At 58.2% G+C, this 16,475-nt stretch overlaps 2 protein-coding genes across 9 annotated transcripts in view; one reads left to right on the forward strand and one right to left on the reverse strand.

Annotated features, from left to right (window-relative positions):
- The window catches only part of DNM2 (dynamin 2), a 77,849-nt gene extending 66,389 nt beyond the window's left edge, over positions 1–11,460 (forward strand). For 4 of the 8 annotated variants that reach the window (XM_012641290.1, XM_012641294.1, XM_012641291.1 and 1 more), the window contains 6 exons: positions 4,204–4,313; positions 5,529–5,640; positions 6,182–6,346; positions 8,228–8,460; positions 9,110–9,361; positions 9,933–10,845. In XM_012641290.1, the coding sequence (XP_012496744.1) occupies positions 4,204–4,313; positions 5,529–5,640; positions 6,182–6,346; positions 8,228–8,460; positions 9,110–9,361; positions 9,933–10,002 (942 nt within the window). In that variant the 3' untranslated portion in view covers positions 10,003–10,845. Of the gene's footprint in view, positions 1–4,203; positions 4,314–5,528; positions 5,641–6,181; positions 6,347–8,227; positions 8,461–9,109; positions 9,362–9,932; positions 10,846–11,134 lie in introns of those variants that run through there. The other 4 variants (XM_012641293.1, XM_012641296.1, XM_012641297.1 and 1 more) reach the window with 3 other exon arrangements.
- Positions 11,461–11,825: 365 nt separating this feature from the next.
- TMED1 (transmembrane emp24 protein transport domain containing 1) lies at positions 11,826–14,221 on the reverse strand. Its single transcript, XM_012641337.1, has 4 exons — positions 13,931–14,221; positions 13,193–13,290; positions 12,870–13,053; positions 11,826–12,199 (listed from the first exon to the last, which is right to left on the reverse strand). The coding sequence occupies exons 1-4, from the start codon at positions 14,111–14,113 to the stop codon at positions 11,981–11,983; spliced, it is 684 nt and encodes a 227-aa protein (XP_012496791.1). The 5' UTR covers positions 14,114–14,221; the 3' UTR covers positions 11,826–11,980.
- Positions 14,222–16,475: the final 2,254 nt, after the last annotated feature.

The following is a 16,475-nucleotide window of genomic DNA, read 5'->3' on the forward strand; positions in this document are numbered from 1 at the left end:
CACAGCCACCAACCACAGCCCAGGTGACCTCAGTGGAGTGGCCAGGCTTCTCTGGTTGCCCCTGGTTCCGCCCCACCCACTCTCCTCTTGGGCTTTTGGGGGACGCTCTGTGCGAGTGCCCCCTGCTGGGGGCTCGCTGGCAGCCCACCCAGCCCGACCGTGTGTGCTTCACCTGGGCTTAGGGTGCAGCCCTGGTAGGCCCCAGGAGGTTGCAGGGGGAGGACGGTCCTCGTGTTTGTGAAGCCCCTGCCCTGTGCCAGGCTGGCTGGGTGGGAGCCCGCCGAGGCTGCACGTGGAGGGCACCCTCCTCCCCCTCCTCAGCAAATCCTCACACCACCCTGGGGATGGCACTGTCGTCACCCCCGTTTGCCAGGTAAGAAGACTGAGGCTCTTAGCAGTGGCTTGTCCCCCCTCTTACTGAGTAGGGGAGGGTCCCCCATGGGGTGGGCGCCTGGCCTGTGAGTGTCTGCGGGCACTCGCTTCCCGACCTGAGGGACGCCGCAGCCCCGAGTCCGGACCCCTCCCCACAGCCCAGGCCTGACGTGGCCCCTCCCAGGGAGGGCGTGTGGGGGATGGGGGGATGTGACCACCTCCCTCCACACACGGCCAGAAACTCAGTCCTGGAAAGTTCCTACAGCCTCGAGAGCCCTGAACCCCCGGAGGTGGGGGCTGTTTCTTAAACCCAGGGTGGTAGGATCTGCAGAGCTGCTAGACAGGCATCTCTGGGGTGCTTATGGAACCCTCTAGAACCCCAGATCCAGCAAACCTCAGCCTCACAGGGGTGCAGTGTAGAGGGATGGCGGGACCAGGCGTGGTCTGCAGCCTCCTCCCCACCACAGGCACCTAAAGGCACCCACGCATCCGGGTCTAATGGCTCACGTCTCAAAATGGCCTGGGTGGGGTGGTGGCACAAGTGGCCCTTTCTCCCTTTCTCCCCTCTTCCCGCCTCGCCACCTGAAACGCGGTCTGCGCCGTGAAGTGTCTGCTGTCAGGCACGCCGAGGGCTGGTTCCCTGCCTTTCGGCTCGGGGGATGGGGGGCCTTCTGGGGTCCCCCGGGTGGGAGCCATAGAGGGACTTCAGGGCCCAAGCCACTGCCCGGCAGCTGGCATGGCAAGTCTGGTTTTCAGAGCGCCTCTTCTTCAACTCAAGGGCAGCCCTTGGTGTTTCCCTCACATGGGGTCTGAAAGCAGGAGCCCCCGGCACCCCAGCCCACGCCGGGGCCCCAGGCTGGGGGCAGGAGCGCTGGGCGCAGCGTAATGGGATCCGGCGGGCCGCGAAGGGGGCCCTGCATGCGCCCCAGAGACAAAGCCGGCTCAGATCCGGGCGACGGGTGTGAGATCCAAACCCCCACTGCCGAATTGGGATCCCAGCAGGGACCCTTGGCATCTCCGTGTGGCCGCCACTCCCAAGGGACGGGCCACCTTCTTAAGAGACACCTCGGCAAGAGGCAGGACATCAGTCTGTCTTTATTTATAAAATAAACAGGAGGCGTTTACAGTCGTGGGGTAGGAGTAAAGGAACGATTCCCCCGGAGCCCCCAGCCCCTCGGCTGGCCTCAGGGATCCCTCTGCCGTTTTTTGGAGCCTCCCCTCCCACCCGGGCCCTCTTTAGTCCAGAATCTTCTGTTCAAGTCTCCATCCCAGTGGGAAGCAGGTGCTGAAAGATGACACTCACCTCCGGGTCTGCCTCGCTCTGGGGGTGGCAGAAAGTTGGGGGGTCCAGGAGGGGGGCCGTCCTGTCGCGCCGCTCGCCCGAGCCCAGCCTAACCAATGTGCAGACTACTGTACGCATTCGGCACCTCCTGAACAGGTAGTCTGAACACTGGGCTGGCGGGGCCGGCTGTCTGTCCCTGGGCCCCCCGGGTGGCCGCTGTGCCTCCGAGCAGGCGAGGAAGCCACCCCTCCTCCCGAGGCAGTCCGCTCCGACTCTTCTGACGTGGCAAGGCTGGGGCCTGCTTGCATCTGGAGAAAGTTCTGGGTTTTCAGGAAATCCTAAAGAGGGGGGAGGGGGAGGGGGCAGGAGGGAAGGTTTGGGTCTGTGGCTTCAGTGCGCAGGAGGAGATCTGGCTCTTTTGGGGTCGGGGCAGGGAGGAAGGGCGCACGCATGCCTCTGTGTGTGTGTGTGTGTGTGTGTGTGTGTGTGTGTGTGTGTGTGTGTTCTGTGCATCTGCGCCTGTGCGTGCCGGCCACACCAGCAAGGCCGCCACTGCGTTCTGGGCGGAATCACACTCTAAACACTTCCAGATGTGGCGTCTCGCTGAGAGCCGGGACGGACCGTGACTCAGTTACTTGGCCTGGCTGGCTGGCTGGAAGATTCCGGCCTCATGACACGATAGGCTCAGGGCAGCAGAGGCCCGCGCGCAGACTTCCAGGCTTTTCCACCCAGCTCCCCTCCCCCCGCCCCCGGCCTCTTCTGAAGCCCCCAGAACTCTTCCCTGGGAGAAGGCGGGACCCAGGCTGGGGACGATGAGCACAGCCTGTCCTTGCTGCGCTGGGAATGGGGGCAGGGCGTCCTCCCTCCGCGGCCCCCAGCTGCCCTGCTTCCTCGGGGCCCAGAACCTCGTAGGCTGACCTCAGAGCCACCTGAAAGGGCAACAGAAGAAACCCCCGGGCCCTGCGAGCCCCGTCTCTGCGGTGAGCACCACGCTCGGCGCTTCTCACGTGGCCTAGTCCACAGCTCACTGTCCTCACGGAGCCACAGATGGGGAAGTGACAGCTCAAGGGCACGTGGCTGGGCAGGGGCAGAGCTGGCATCGTCCACAGCCATGCTGAGCTCCTAACGCCACATGTGCCAAGCCTGCCGCCCGCCTTCCCTGCCAAGTCCTGAAGCTCGAGTCCTTCTCAGCCGAGCCCCTGGCTCCCTCTCCGTCCCTGGGGCTGCTCTTGCATTCGGAGGCAGCGCAATCTTAGGCTTCGTTCTGGGACCCTCCCACGGGGCCATGTCCCAGCAACGGGACATGTAAGAATTCCCTAGAGGTGCACCCAGGTGGTACAGAAGGCCTCCTGGGTGCGGTGCAGAGAACCTGGCTTCTGAGGTCATGCTGTGTGGCCCTGGGCAGCCAGCTTCCCTCTCTGAGTGCGGTGTCCCCATAAGCAGCTTGGAGGGGGAAGATTCTGTGAGCCGATGGCCAGCAGCTCTTGGCATAGGTCACTGGGAGCCGCTGCTGTGGATGACGTGCGTGTGGGAGTCGGGCCCTGACCCTGCGCTTCCAGATGTAGAGACCCTGGCCACCCCCCCGTCCCCAGCACCCCCACCAGGAGAGGATTATGGGGACCAGAAATGATGTCCCTGAAGGGCCCAGCTCCATGTGGGGGCCACAGCAGCTGCTTAGCCAATGTGGGTGGGTGAGTGCAGGGCACCGGTGCCACCCCAAGGTCCGTGACTCCCTGCCTGTGGCCCTGGCCAAGGGGGGCATCTTCTCTGAGCTGCCTCCCTGGCAGCGATGGGGATGGCCATGCCTGGCCCTTCGTCAGCGCTTGCTGAACGAGGCCACCTTTAGGAAGCAAGTGACACTTCTGTAGCTTTGGGCTCAGGCGTCGCTCTTCCAGCTCTGGAATCATCTGAAGCAGCCAGGCTGTAAATCCCAGCCCTGCCCCTCTCCGTCCCTCAGTCTCCCTCTCTGTAAAATGGGCTGGTGGTGGTAACTCAGTCGTAGGCTCGTTGGGAAGACATAAGCCCCGTTGACGGTTCCATGCACCCCATCTGGAGGGGAGGAATGGTTGTGTTCTGGGCACAGTCAAAGCTGACTGATTCGAGCATCCCCCGTGAGTGTCAGAGGTCAGCCAAACAGATGGAGTCTCTACCCTCGAGGAACTGCTGCGTCCATCCAGTGGCAGGCAGTCACCTAGGTCCATAAGAGCAAGACACATGGTGTGTTTTGCAAGGAAACACCCGTGGGGAAGAGAATGCAGGATGGTGGCAGGGCGAGGGAGCCCTGCGGGCATAGGGGGAGCAGAGGCCCCGCACGTGCAAAGACCCTGGGGTAGGAGCCCAGCTGGGATGCTCAGGGAGGGGCCAGGAGGCTGGCGTGGCCACGGCTGGGCGAATGGAGGGAGGGCGGTGGCAGGTGAGTTAATCTGCGGCAGCGACCAGCACAGGGAGCACCAGGTCCTGGCTGCAGCCCTTGCTGCAGGCTCTGGCCTGGGACATCCTGAGTTGTCACATAGACCACCCAGGGTGACCCCTTCCCCTTCCACCCTCAGGAGAAGGAGAAGAAGTACATGCTGCCTCTGGACAACCTCAAGATCCGCGACGTGGAGAAGGGCTTCATGTCCAATAAGCACGTCTTCGCCATCTTCAACACGGAGCAGAGGTGAGGGGCGCGCAGGGTCCGGGGAGGGCTCGGGATGGAGACCAGTGGCCTCGTCCACAGACATTCGACAGTGTTCGTTGAGTCCTTGCTCTCGGTCCCTGATCTGGGATCTCACGTTCTAGAAAAAGAGTTGGGTGAGAAGCAGAGAAGTGCAACAGGTGCTCCCGATGCTGGGGCAGAGACGACCTCTGTGGGCAGAGATGGGGACTGAGGGAAGGTCTGAGGGAGGTGGGATCCATGGAGGATTCTGAACAGAGGGAGGGCCGGGGACTTGCTAACGTGCTCACAGGCGCCCTCTGGTGGCCATGCAGGGAATAGACGAAGGCGGGAGGTGGGGGACCAGGGCAGAGGCGACTTCCTGGTCCAGGCGGGCGGTGATGGAACGAGACCCCAGTGGCGCCAAGGATACAGGGGAGGAGACGGCAGGTTCTAGGCAGCATCTGACAGAGCTGATCCAATCCTCTGGCGGACGCGGATGTGATAAAGAAGGTGCTGGCACCCACCCTGAGGATTGGGGTCTGAGCTCCTGCAGGGACTGATCTGCTGCCATTGGCTGAGCTGGGGAAGGCACAGGCAGGGTAGACCTGGGGACAGTCAGGAACTCACATGGGGCCATGCCAAGGGTGAAAGGGCATCGGGGAGGCAGCTGGGAGGTACAGGCTATTTAACGTAAATTAATTGAAATGAAATAAAATTTAAAATTCACCTCCTCCATCTCCCTGGCCCCGTTCCTAGTGCTCAGAAGCCACCTGTGGCTTGGGGCTGCCGTATCAGACAACACAGGTAGAGACTGTTTCCACCATCGCAGAAAGTTGTAGTGGACACACCGCTCTAGGCCTCTCTGAAAATGCCTGGATCGGAGCCCCCCAGCCAGGGGTGGATGTCGTGGGACACATGCCCATCTCGGGGGGCTCGTTGGCCCGCCTTCCCTCAGGAAGGACAGAATGGGCAGTTCCCGGGAAAGGACAGGAGTCACCTTAGGGCACAGATTCCACTGCACGCCGACTTTCTCTGAGCTCAGGCCCTGTGCTCGGCCCTGTGCCGTGTGCTGTAGGCGTAACTCACGGCAACTCCTGTGCACAGCCCGGTGAAGGTGTCAGGACACTGTGACACCTCTGGTTATGAGTGCGTGGGTCGAAATTGAGTCCCTGATCTGCTGGCGGTCAGCCCGGTCCACGGGCAGGGTCAAGTGTGCGCCCCTCCCTCCCACCGCAGGAATGTCTACAAGGACCTGCGGCAGATCGAGCTGGCCTGTGACTCCCAAGAGGACGTGGACAGCTGGAAGGCCTCCTTCCTCCGAGCCGGGGTCTACCCCGAGAAGGACCAGGTGAGGAACCACCCTGCCCGGCTGGCACTCCTAGGGCTGAGCAGACCCTGCCTGGGAGGGGAAGGTGCGCTGGCCCACGTGGTGGGTCACGTCCGGGCCATATTTGCCAGGACTCTCTGAAGGCACTTAGCCAACAGCCACTCGAGTGTAAAAAGCAAAAAGGGGGACAGTTTGTCTTGAGGGCCCAGAAAGTTCTCCAGCTCAAGCCAAGGACAGGCACATACAGGGACCGGGATTCCATCTGCTTTGCTGTCTCTTTTCTCCTCCCATCCTTGACGTAGAGTGAACACGGCCGCCCTCGGCCCCCAACAAACTAACATGTTGTTCCAGTCCCCGGGTGACAGGATCCAACCCGGCTTATGCCAAGGTCGCCCCAGGTCTGGGCAGCTCTGGCCAGGGGCAGGCAGGGCCACATGGTGCCAACAGGGCTGCCAGGGGCCAGCCTCAAAAAGGGTGGGATGTCAGTGGGACAGGCAGGAAGCTCCCAGACTGCCTCGGGCCGCAGTCACCCCTCACCACCGCCCCTCCCTCCTGTTTGCAGGCAGAAAACGAGGACGGGGCCCAGGAGAACACCTTCTCCATGGACCCGCAGCTGGAGCGGCAGGTAGAGACCATCCGCAACCTGGTGGACTCGTACGTGGCCATCATCAACAAGTCCATCCGCGACCTCATGCCAAAGACCATCATGCACCTCATGATCAACAACGTGAGTGCCACACCAGAAATCGGGCTCCGTCGGGTCGTGACCATGGCCTTGTGCTGGGCAGCCGCAACCTCCTCGTGGTCAGGGCCACGGTCCACCTTCTCTCATGGGCGCCCCCTGCTGACCCCAGGTTCCCATGAGCCTCTCAGAGCTTTGGGCTCCACTTGACTGAAATGTCCCTCAGCTTGCTGGAGGGTTCGGGGGATTTTCGTGTCAGACCTGCGACTTAGCTTTAGAAACCAGTTTTGGTTTGTGTTGAGACTGTCGAAGACAGAAACCTGCAGGATTTGCATAGAATTCCCTCATGCCATACCCTGTCACTGTGTTCTCAGTAGTGATCAGTGTTAACAGTTCCGTGGGTGTCCTGGTACATTTCCTTACCTACAAATGGGACTGGTGATATATGTGGCTCTGCGGCTATGAAATTTAAAATGCTTACATATGCTTTGCCCCAGCAACTTGACTTTGAGGAATTCCTCCCACAGATACACTTGCAACATGCAAAATGAACTTGTACGTGGTTATTCTTTTCAACAATGTTCTATAATAACCAAAGATTGGAAATAACTATCCATTTATTAATGATAAATATCCATTTAATAGTCCATTATTTTAAAAAAAGAAATGAGGACACTTTCCAGGTCTATAACTCCTGCCATTAAAGAGAAAAGATGTAGAACATCACAGAATATATAGGAAGCCTCCATTTGTGTGAAAAAGGGAGGGGCAATATATATGCATAGAAATTGCTGGAAGTTTGTACAAGAACTTGGTCAGAGCAGTTGCTTGCCAGGATGGGAACGTGGGGGCTTAGGAAACCAGAGTGGAAAAAGGTGTTTTCCCTGTACCCTTTTATACCTGTAGATTATATTTAATTTTACCGTTTACTGGTTTTTTAAAAGGTAAGTTTTTGAACACCAAATGCATTCACATAGTTCATAATTCAAAATCCATGAAATATAGTCATCTTTGCAGCTACTGAAAGTGCATTTGAGAAAATTCAACATCCTTTTCTTTTTATTGAGACTGGGTCTCACTCTGTTACCCAGGGTGGAGTGCAGTGGCACAATGATAGCTTATTGCAGTCTCAAACTCCTGGGCTCGATTACCCTCTGGGCTCAGCCTCCCCAGTAGCTGGGACTACAGCTGTGCACCACCATGCCCAGCTTTGACATTCGATCTTAATAAGATAATTGTAGGAGTCTTCCATTGTGAGATATTATAAATCTATTTATCTATGTATTCTAGTCTCAAAGCCCATCCACCTTAATGAGGAAGCAGTGGAAGCATCCTCTTTAAAATCAAGAAGTCAGTCATTTCCATTTTTATTAAACTCCCTTTAATGTTACTAGCCAATGCAATTAGACAAGAAAAATAATTATAGAAGTATGAACATTGAAAAAGAACATGAAAGATGATTCCTATTTGTAGAAGCTCATGTACACCTGAACTCGTGTACCTGGAAACCCCAAGAAATGTAACTGAAACACTTCTCTGTCGCATAGGAGGATCCAAAAAGGGACAAAGTATAAAATTGATGAGCAGAAACTAGTAGTGTGTGAACAAAAGCTGGATAGAAAATACAAGGGAGAAAAGATAGCAATGAAAGAGATAAGATACTAAGAATAAGTTTAATAAGAATCTGATGACGATGGGATAAGATGGGTGGGAAGAACATTTGAAAGCACCCCCGAGGGCCTCGGAAGACCACTGGGTGGACGGGTCACCTGTGCGATGTGCGTATTATGCTCTCTAGGGTAAAGTAAAGTACAAAGGAGGCCCCGACGTGTGTGGTGGTTGCTTTTCCATCCAGTTGCAATGGCCTGCTGAGTTCTTGGTTGCTGTGGTGGGAGGAAGGCCTGACCTCTCTGACCCTTCCCCCAGACGAAGGCCTTCATTCACCACGAGCTGCTGGCCTACCTGTACTCCTCGGCGGACCAGAGCAGCCTCATGGAGGAGTCGGCTGACCAGGCCCAGCGGCGGGACGACATGCTGCGCATGTACCACGCCCTCAAGGAGGCGCTTAACATCATCGGAGACATCAGCACCAGCACCGTGTCCACACCTGTGCCCCCACCCGTCGATGACACCTGGCTGCAGAGTACCAGCAGCCACAGGTCTGGGACACTCGGTCACTCGCATGCCGCGGAAGCTGCTGCCTGCAGCCTCCCACCTCTCTCTGCCTGTCGGTCAGGGTCCTGGCAGGAAACAGGGCACAACCCAAGGGTGGGCAGGGTGAAGGGGACTAAGTCGCAATGGCATAGCACCCAGGCCTGGCCCCAGCAGGAGCTGCTGAGGTCTGACAAGGCCAGAGACGGGGGCAGGCACCAATCGTAGCTCTAGGGGAGGAAGCCACACAAAATACCCCTAACTCCCTGCTCACAGGGTGCTAACCGTGAGACCTCAGGGAGCCATGGAGTTCCCTAGGGGGAGGGCATAGCATCCAGGCCTGGGGAGCAGCAGGTGCTGGGCCAGGAGGCACGTGGGCCCCGCAGCCCCCTGAAGGCAGTGGGGCTTGATTTGGAGGACAGGGCTGGGCTCTAGAAGGGTCTTCAGCTGTGACAGTAGATCAGAGGCGGCCTTGTATGTGGGAAGTGCCTGGCCCTGTGGGGCTTGTGGGGGTGTGGGCACAGGACAGCAGGAGCCCCTGGGGGCTGATGATGGGGGAAGGCAGGCTGGGGCCAGGGCCGAGGTTGGGGGTGCGAGGATCTCACTGCACCCAGGGCACCCCATCCCTCCCGGCTCATGCCCTCTCTTCCCCCACAGCCCCACTCCACAGCGCCGACCCGTGTCCAGCGTGCACCCCCCGGGCCGGCCCCCAGCAGTTCGGGGCCCCACACCAGGGCCCCCTCTGATTCCCGTGCCGGTGGGGGCAGCAGCCTCCTTCTCAGCACCCCCCATCCCATCCCGGCCTGGACCCCAGAGCGTGTTTGCCAACAACGACCCCTTCTCGGCCCCACCTCAGATCCCATCTCGGCCAGCGCGGATCCCACCCGGGATCCCCCCCGGAGTGCCCAGGTAAGGCCGGCCCCTCACTGCCTGCGCCTGGGGTCTCTTCTCCAACCGGACGCCCTCCTAGCAGGCTCTCTTGTGCTCAATATGGGGGTGTGGGCACCATCCTCATCCCCACTTCGCTAGTGGGGAAACTGAGGCCCAGAGAGGCCAAGTTCCTTGCCCAAAGCCACAGAGTGGTTGGGTCTGGGTGACTCCAGGGCTTGTCCTCTGCCTACGTGGGTGGATCACCACGCAACTGGGGACCCCTCACGCTGAGCGCCTCCCCCACCATCTCCCCTTCTCTGCCTCCTGCCCTGCCTTCCTCAGCCTACCCTGCAGGCAGGCTCTACTCTCAGTTCTGTGGGGAAGCTGAGGTCCAGGGAGGGCAGGGGACTGGCCCAGGGTGACAGGGCAGGCGAGTGACATTTAGAAAACTCCTTCCCAGCACCCTGGCCACCTGCGAAGCATCCAGCACTGGGAGCACCCTGGGGTGAGGGCGGGGGCAGGGGGCCGGGTCCTTGTCCTGCCCCTGCGTCCCGTCCTGCTGTGGCCTCACTGCCGTCTCCCCTCCCATCTGTCTCTATTCTCTTTGCAGCAGAAGACCCCCCGCTGCGCCCAGCCGGCCCACCATTATCCGCCCGGCCGAGCCATCCCTGCTCGACTAGGCCGCGCGGGGGGCGCGTTCTGGGGGCCTTGCACACCCTCGGTGCAGGAGCTTCGGTGGTCTGGGCCCTTCCGCCACCCCTAGGCCGGGACCAGGCTCCCTGTGGGCAGCGCCTGCCTCTCCCCTCACCCCGGCCCGTCCCCAGCTGGACACCACATGAGAGAAGGGGCCCTGGAGCCCCTGGTGGGGGGCACGGGGGTGTTGCACTTTGGGGGATGGGGTCTCAGGGTCACAGAGGGGGCACCTGCAGCCTGGGCACCTCCTTGACTTGAGGGGTCTGGGCTAGTGGGGGAGACTCTTCCAGGGCCTTCTCTGGCCAGGAAAGGCCACGTGGAGCAGGCCTTCTGGAAGCCGGGGTGCCACAGCTGCCTGTATTCTCCAGGCCTTGGCGGGGTGCAGGGCTATGTCCACCTCTCACCCGTGGGTGCTCCCCAGTGGCGAGCCAGGCCCGGTGGGTGCAGCGCGGCCCGCCCACCAGGCCCGAGTTGTACATAGTCCTTTGTCGGCCATATTAACCACACAGCCTGAGCCCGGCCGGCCTCGGCTGCCGGAGGTGCCTTCGCCACGCCCGGAGCTCCCAGCCGGGCCAGCCTCGCTGTCTCTGCTCTCGGCCCTGTCCTCCTCCTGGGGCCCCCAGGGTGGCTTGGGCTCTGGGCTGTGTGGGGTGAGGGGGCTTTGGGAGCCTCTCAACCCCACCCAGGCCTCCCCTATGGGGTGGGCCCCGGGCGGCCTCTCTCTGAGCAGAACTCGCGCTCTCCTCGCTCGGTTTGACCACTGTAAGTGCCTGCACTCTGTATCCTATTAATAAACTAAAATAAAGGGAAGACGCTTCTGGTGGCTGCTGTGTGGGCCTTTTGTGTTGGTGCTGAGGCTGAGCACGCGGGCGCCCGCCTGCTCTGGCCGGCCTCCCGCTCCTTACTGGGGCCTCTACTCTGGCGACAGGGGCAGGTGTCACTTCTGCTGCCGGAAACCGTGCGGGACATTCCCTACTCCCCCACCACACTCACACAGACCTGGCTGCTGCCCGACATGCAGGGGTCCCCCTTCTCTCGCCCTCTTTGGGGGGCCCAGGCCTTGTGGCCCAGCTGGGGACACAGTTAAACTTTGCTCTCTGATTTTTCTCTTGTGCCCAGGCGACCACCTCCATCGGCTCCCGCACGACCTTTCTTCTGAGCTTCGTGGGAGACCCCACCCCCACCCCTGCCCGCCTGGCTGCCCCTGTGGTGGGAGCAGGTCTGTCCCAGCTGGTGTCTCCAAGCCCCCAATCACCAGGCTCTGTGATTTTCTGTCCATAATTTATTGACTCCGGTGCCCAGGCCAGACAGCCCTTTGTTCTCTGAGGCTCCAGCTCAGGCTCTGGCCAGGCCACCCCTCAGCCCTGTCTGGGGCCCCTGCAGGGAGAAGGGGAGGGGCAGAGGGTCTTGCAGGCCCCCCCCTCCTGGAGTTCTGTTACCAGACCTCACAGCCAGCTGGCCCCCGCTGGGCCAAGGGGCCTGGGCCCCTTCCTGTCGAATAAAGCGACTATCCTGGCAACAGCTCTGCAGCCATGTTTCCTTCCCGGCCCCTGGAAGAAGCAGCAGGCCCCCTCCCAGCACGACCTGGCTCGGGGGCCCAGGCAGGGAAGAGCAGGGTTTGCTTCCCGGGCCCCGTACCACACCGGGCAGCACTGACGCAGGCTGGAAGACTAGGGCTAAGGCACATTTACAGTGGGGTGGGAGGGACCAGAAAATCCAATGGTCGCGTTGCAACACTGCAGTGCCCCCCAGCACGACTTCCAGGAAGGTAGATGCAGCTGCTGAGCCGCCCCTCCCAGAGGACCATGGCCTGCAAGCCAGCGGTGTCCCCTGCCTGCCCAGATGCACCAGGCTTCATCTCAGGCCTCCCTTTGCAGGAAACTTAAGTTGGGGAGGGACCCCCAAGTCCACACTCACATGCCCCACTGTCCCTCCTTTTTCCCATTCTTCCTTCCCGGGCAGGGGCTACGTGGGCACAGGGCGCTTGTCCTGGAAGAAGCGCTTCACCGTGCAGACCTGCAGCACGGCCACCAGCAGCAGGACGGCCATGTTCACGGCCGACCAGAAGTTGACCCGTTCCAGGTTGCCCTCCTGCAGGTTGCGGTCACGCGCCTCAAAGGCCCGCAGCAGTGTCAACATCTGGATGCTGCGCTCCAGCCGGGTCCTCATGGTCTCGATGGACTCCTGCGGGGCAGAGGAAGGAGCAGGGTTAGGCCTCTGCCCTTTGCAAAGAGGAGACCAGTAACAGTGGGGGAAAGGGGTGAGACCATGTCGGGCTTGGGGGGACAGCTGAGAACACAGCTGCCTGAGTCTGAATCCTTGCTCTTCCACTCTCTGGCTGTGTGACCGTGAGCAAGTTAATTAACCTCTTTGGTCCTCAGCTTCCTTTTCTATAAACTTCAAAATCGATGTGAAAATTGAATGCCTAAATAAATGTACAGAACATGTTTACTCATGAGTAAGAGCATAGTTGCTGAAGCCAGACTGCCTGGATTTAGATGCTGCTCCGCTAGTTGCTAGCTGTGTAGCCTTGGGCTAGTTAGCTACCCTGTGCCTCAGTTTCCCCAACTGTAAAATGGGGATAATTAGAGCACAGAAGGTACTTCATAGGGTAGCTATGGAGTTTTACAGTATGAGATACGGGTTATTTCAGCCCTTAAAATAGGGTTTACACTTAGAAATTAGCTACTTAATGGAGTTGCTACTGTTACTATAATTAAGTTGGGGGGACCATGATGTAGGGGAGGCTGGGTCAGGCCAAAGGGGGGGACTCCAGGTGAAGAGAGGGCAGGGGCACCCTGCTGCCCAATGCCAGAGACCTAGGAGGAGTGGCCCCATCTCAGCCTGGGCGCACCTTAATGTCCTCCATTTTGACATCCAGCATTTCCTCCGGCTCCACAGCCTCTGCCCAGCCCTCGACCTCCTCGTCATCTTGCAAGCTGTCAAAGATGAGTTCAAAGAACACCAGCTTCTCAGAGATTGTGCTGAAGGAGTTGTCAAAACACAGCTTGTAGTCTCCGGCCTCTGTAGGCTCCACCCTGGGCAGACAGACACACAGTCATGACCCTGAATGGCCAGCCAGCCGGACTCTGCAGGGCAGGCAGGGCGGTAACCTGAGGCTGCAGGGGAGGGCCAGGGCTGTAATCGAACCCAGGCAGGCAGCAGGACATAACTCACGTGTGCACCCCATCAGCCTTGCGGGAATCGCTGACCAACAGCACACCCTGAGGGCTCTCCAGCGTGAAATCCACGTCCAGCCCAGCACCTCCAATCACCTGGGGAGCAGGTAAGAGCGGGTAGACTGTTAGCAGTAGGCCAAGGGCGCCTGCCCAAGAGAACCAGGACTAGACCAACCACACACACCCATGCCGACAACCAAGGGCAGACTTGAGCACAGACACACCTACAACCTGGTCGCAAACCCCACCAGTCCCTCTGGCCACAACTCTTTCCTTGCCTCCGCCTTCATTAAATACAGCAGATTCGGGGTCAGTACTTTCATCTGGCCACGCCCTCATAAAAGTCCTTGATGGACGTTTTGTTAACCACGCCCCTCTCTTAGCCCCGCCTCCGAAAGACGATAGGGCCCTGTCCTTGTTGGCCACGCCCTAGTAACCTCCCTATCAGCACACTAGCCACGCCCACCACCGAGAGTCCTATCATCTGAGAGGCTCCCTCTACTTCCCATTGGCCCTGCCCGCTCCGGCTGTCTCATTCTAGCCCCACCTCCTTCATTACGCCCACCCATTCATCTCCCGCGCGCCGTCCCCGCCCCTTCCCTCTAGCTCTTCCTCGCTCCGCCCCCGAGCTCCCACGCCCAGGCTCCTCCCCTTCCCTCTAAGACACGCCTCGCCTCGGCTGCTTGGCCACGCCCCCTCCCTGACTCCGCTAGCTCTGCAGCCCGGGACCGTCTACCTGGTACTCGGTCTCAAGGCTTGCGTTGGCCGGCGCGGACTGGTAGAAACACTGCTTCCTCCCCGCAGGCAACAGGAATGTGAACTCGCCGTCCTGGATCGGCGGGGGTCCAGCCCCTGCCACCTCCACTGGAGGCAGTAGTAGCCACAGGGCCAGGGCTAGGGCCGCGCCGGCCGCCATCATCCGGGTCACCCTCTGGTCTGCTCACGGGTCGCGGCTCCTTTAAGGGCTGGCCCTGCCCCTTCTGCTACTCGGCGGAACTCATTGGCAGCCTCTTCTGTCCATAGCGGAGCCAGGAGTGAAGGACCCCCTGAGAGACAAGCTGCCCGAATGAATCCATAATGCTCCTAAAAACACTCAACCGCCTAGAGACTTTTTTTGAAAGACCTCCAGCTCTAGTCTTAACCATTTGTGGGGAAAAGTGACAAAAATAAGTGCCGTGATGGCGCATCTTTCGCAGGCAAAAAGTAAGACAACTACGGTGGAGGCGGCCGGGTCCTTCCAGGGCACCTCCCTGTGGTTTTCCCAGAGTACTCCGCGCGCGACGCCCGATGGACAGTCCAGGCTGGGTGGGGCGAGCCCAAAATACCGGCTGGGCATGGTCCTGAGCACGACCCGTAGGGCTCGCCTATAAACTACCTCAGCTGGGGCGGGCTGACATAGTATGGGGAGCGTGTCGTGCGTGACTTCCAGGAGTGGCCCCGGATTCGACGTTCGGCCCCCTCATTTCCTTTGCTCCTTAGAGCCATCGGTTTATCAGTTTCGTCCTGTGTAAGCTGAGGGTGATGGAACGACCACCCTGTAGGGCAGCTGTGAGAATTGGGACGAAGCCTGGCCCATATTGAGCGCTCGACTTTCCTTGCTTAGAGTCAGTGGAGGGGCTTCGTCCCACCCTGCATCCCCAAGGTCTCAAACTCGAGGGCCTGCAGGTAAACAGCGTCACTAAGGTGGCCTCGGGTCAGGAAAAACGACAGCCCAGGTGAGAAGAGGTGACTACAGTGTGGGCCTGAGAGCCACAGCCCAACCTTTCGCCCCGCTGAGCCTGTTTCCTCATCCACAAGATGGGGATGATAATACGCCTACCCCGTTGGACTGTTGTGAGGACTAAGTGAGATAATGCTTGTTGAATGCTTGTGTCACGCCGCAGGGCTTGGCACATCGCAGCCCTCGGTAAATAATAATGTTACTTGGATCCACCCTTGGGCAGCCTGTCACTTAACCTATTCCCTCAGTAGGGTTTAAAGGATCTGGCGGCCACCTTCCTCTGGGAAGCAGACAGATAAGCAAAAGTCATTGGACAAATGGACTCTACTTGGTGATCCGATCCAAATGTTTTTTAAAAATGTCTTTAGTCTTCAGAGATGGACCCGGGATGGGTTGGCAGGTCTTGATAATTACTCTTCACATACAGCTGGTGGTTGTCAGCCCTTTCTTGCATTTGGATAACTTGGGGAAGTAGCACCCCCTTTGTAATGTCAGCTTGGTATTCTTCACTCCAAGTTTTTCTACCGTGAGACTCATTGCTTGGATATTTTGAAGTACTGATGGAGAATGGGCAATTCCCTTTTTCAAATGGATTTTTTAAAATGTGATAAAATTTCACATTGCATATAATTAGCCGTTTTAAAATTCAGTGACATTCAGTACATTCACAATGTTGTGCAATCTATCTAGTTCCAAGACATTTTCATCAGCCAGAAAAGAATCCCTGTACCCATTAAGCAATTATTCCTCATTTCCCCCTCACCTCACCTTCTGGCAACCAGCAATCTGCATTCTGCCTCTATGGATTTCCCACTATGGATATTTCACAGGAGTGGAATCATACAATGTGTGACCATTCACATCTAACTTCTTTCACTTAGCATTTTTCCGAGGTTCTTCCATGTATCACATTTTAGTATTTAATTCCTTTTTTATGGCTGAGTAATATTCCATTGTATACATATACCACAGTTTCTTTATCCATTTTTTTTTTCTTTTTGAGACAGAGTCTCACTCTTGCCCAAGCTAGAGTGCTGTGGCATCAGCCTAGCTCACAGCAACCTCCAACTCCTGGGCTCAAGCGATCCTCCTGCCTCAGCCTCCCAAGTAGCTGGGACTACAGACATGCACCACCATGCCCAGATAATTTTTTTCTATATATTTTCAGTTGTCTGGCTACTTTCTTTCTATTTGTAGTAGAGACTGGGTCTCGCTATTGCTCAGGCTGGCCTCGAACTCCTGACCTCACACGATCCTCCCGCCTTGGCCTCTCAGAGTGCTAGAATTATAGGCGTGAGCCACCACACCTGGCCCACAATACCTTAAAACCACAATATTATTGAAGCCACCATGCCTGGCCTTTCCATTGATTGTTGATGGACATCTGGGTTGTTTACACCTTTTGGGTGTTGTGAATAGTGCTGCAATGAACATGTGTGTATGTGTATTTGTCTGAGTATCTAATTCAGTTCTTTTGGGTATCTGTCTAGGAGTGGAATTGCCAGGTCATATGATAATTCTATGTTTAACTTTTTGAGGAACTACCAACGTGTTTTCCCCA

The sequence above is a fragment of the Propithecus coquereli genome, unplaced genomic scaffold, assembly GCF_000956105.1.
Source record: "Propithecus coquereli isolate 6110/MARCELLA unplaced genomic scaffold, Pcoq_1.0 Scaffold164, whole genome shotgun sequence".
Classification (NCBI taxonomy): domain Eukaryota; kingdom Metazoa; phylum Chordata; class Mammalia; order Primates; family Indriidae; genus Propithecus; species Propithecus coquereli.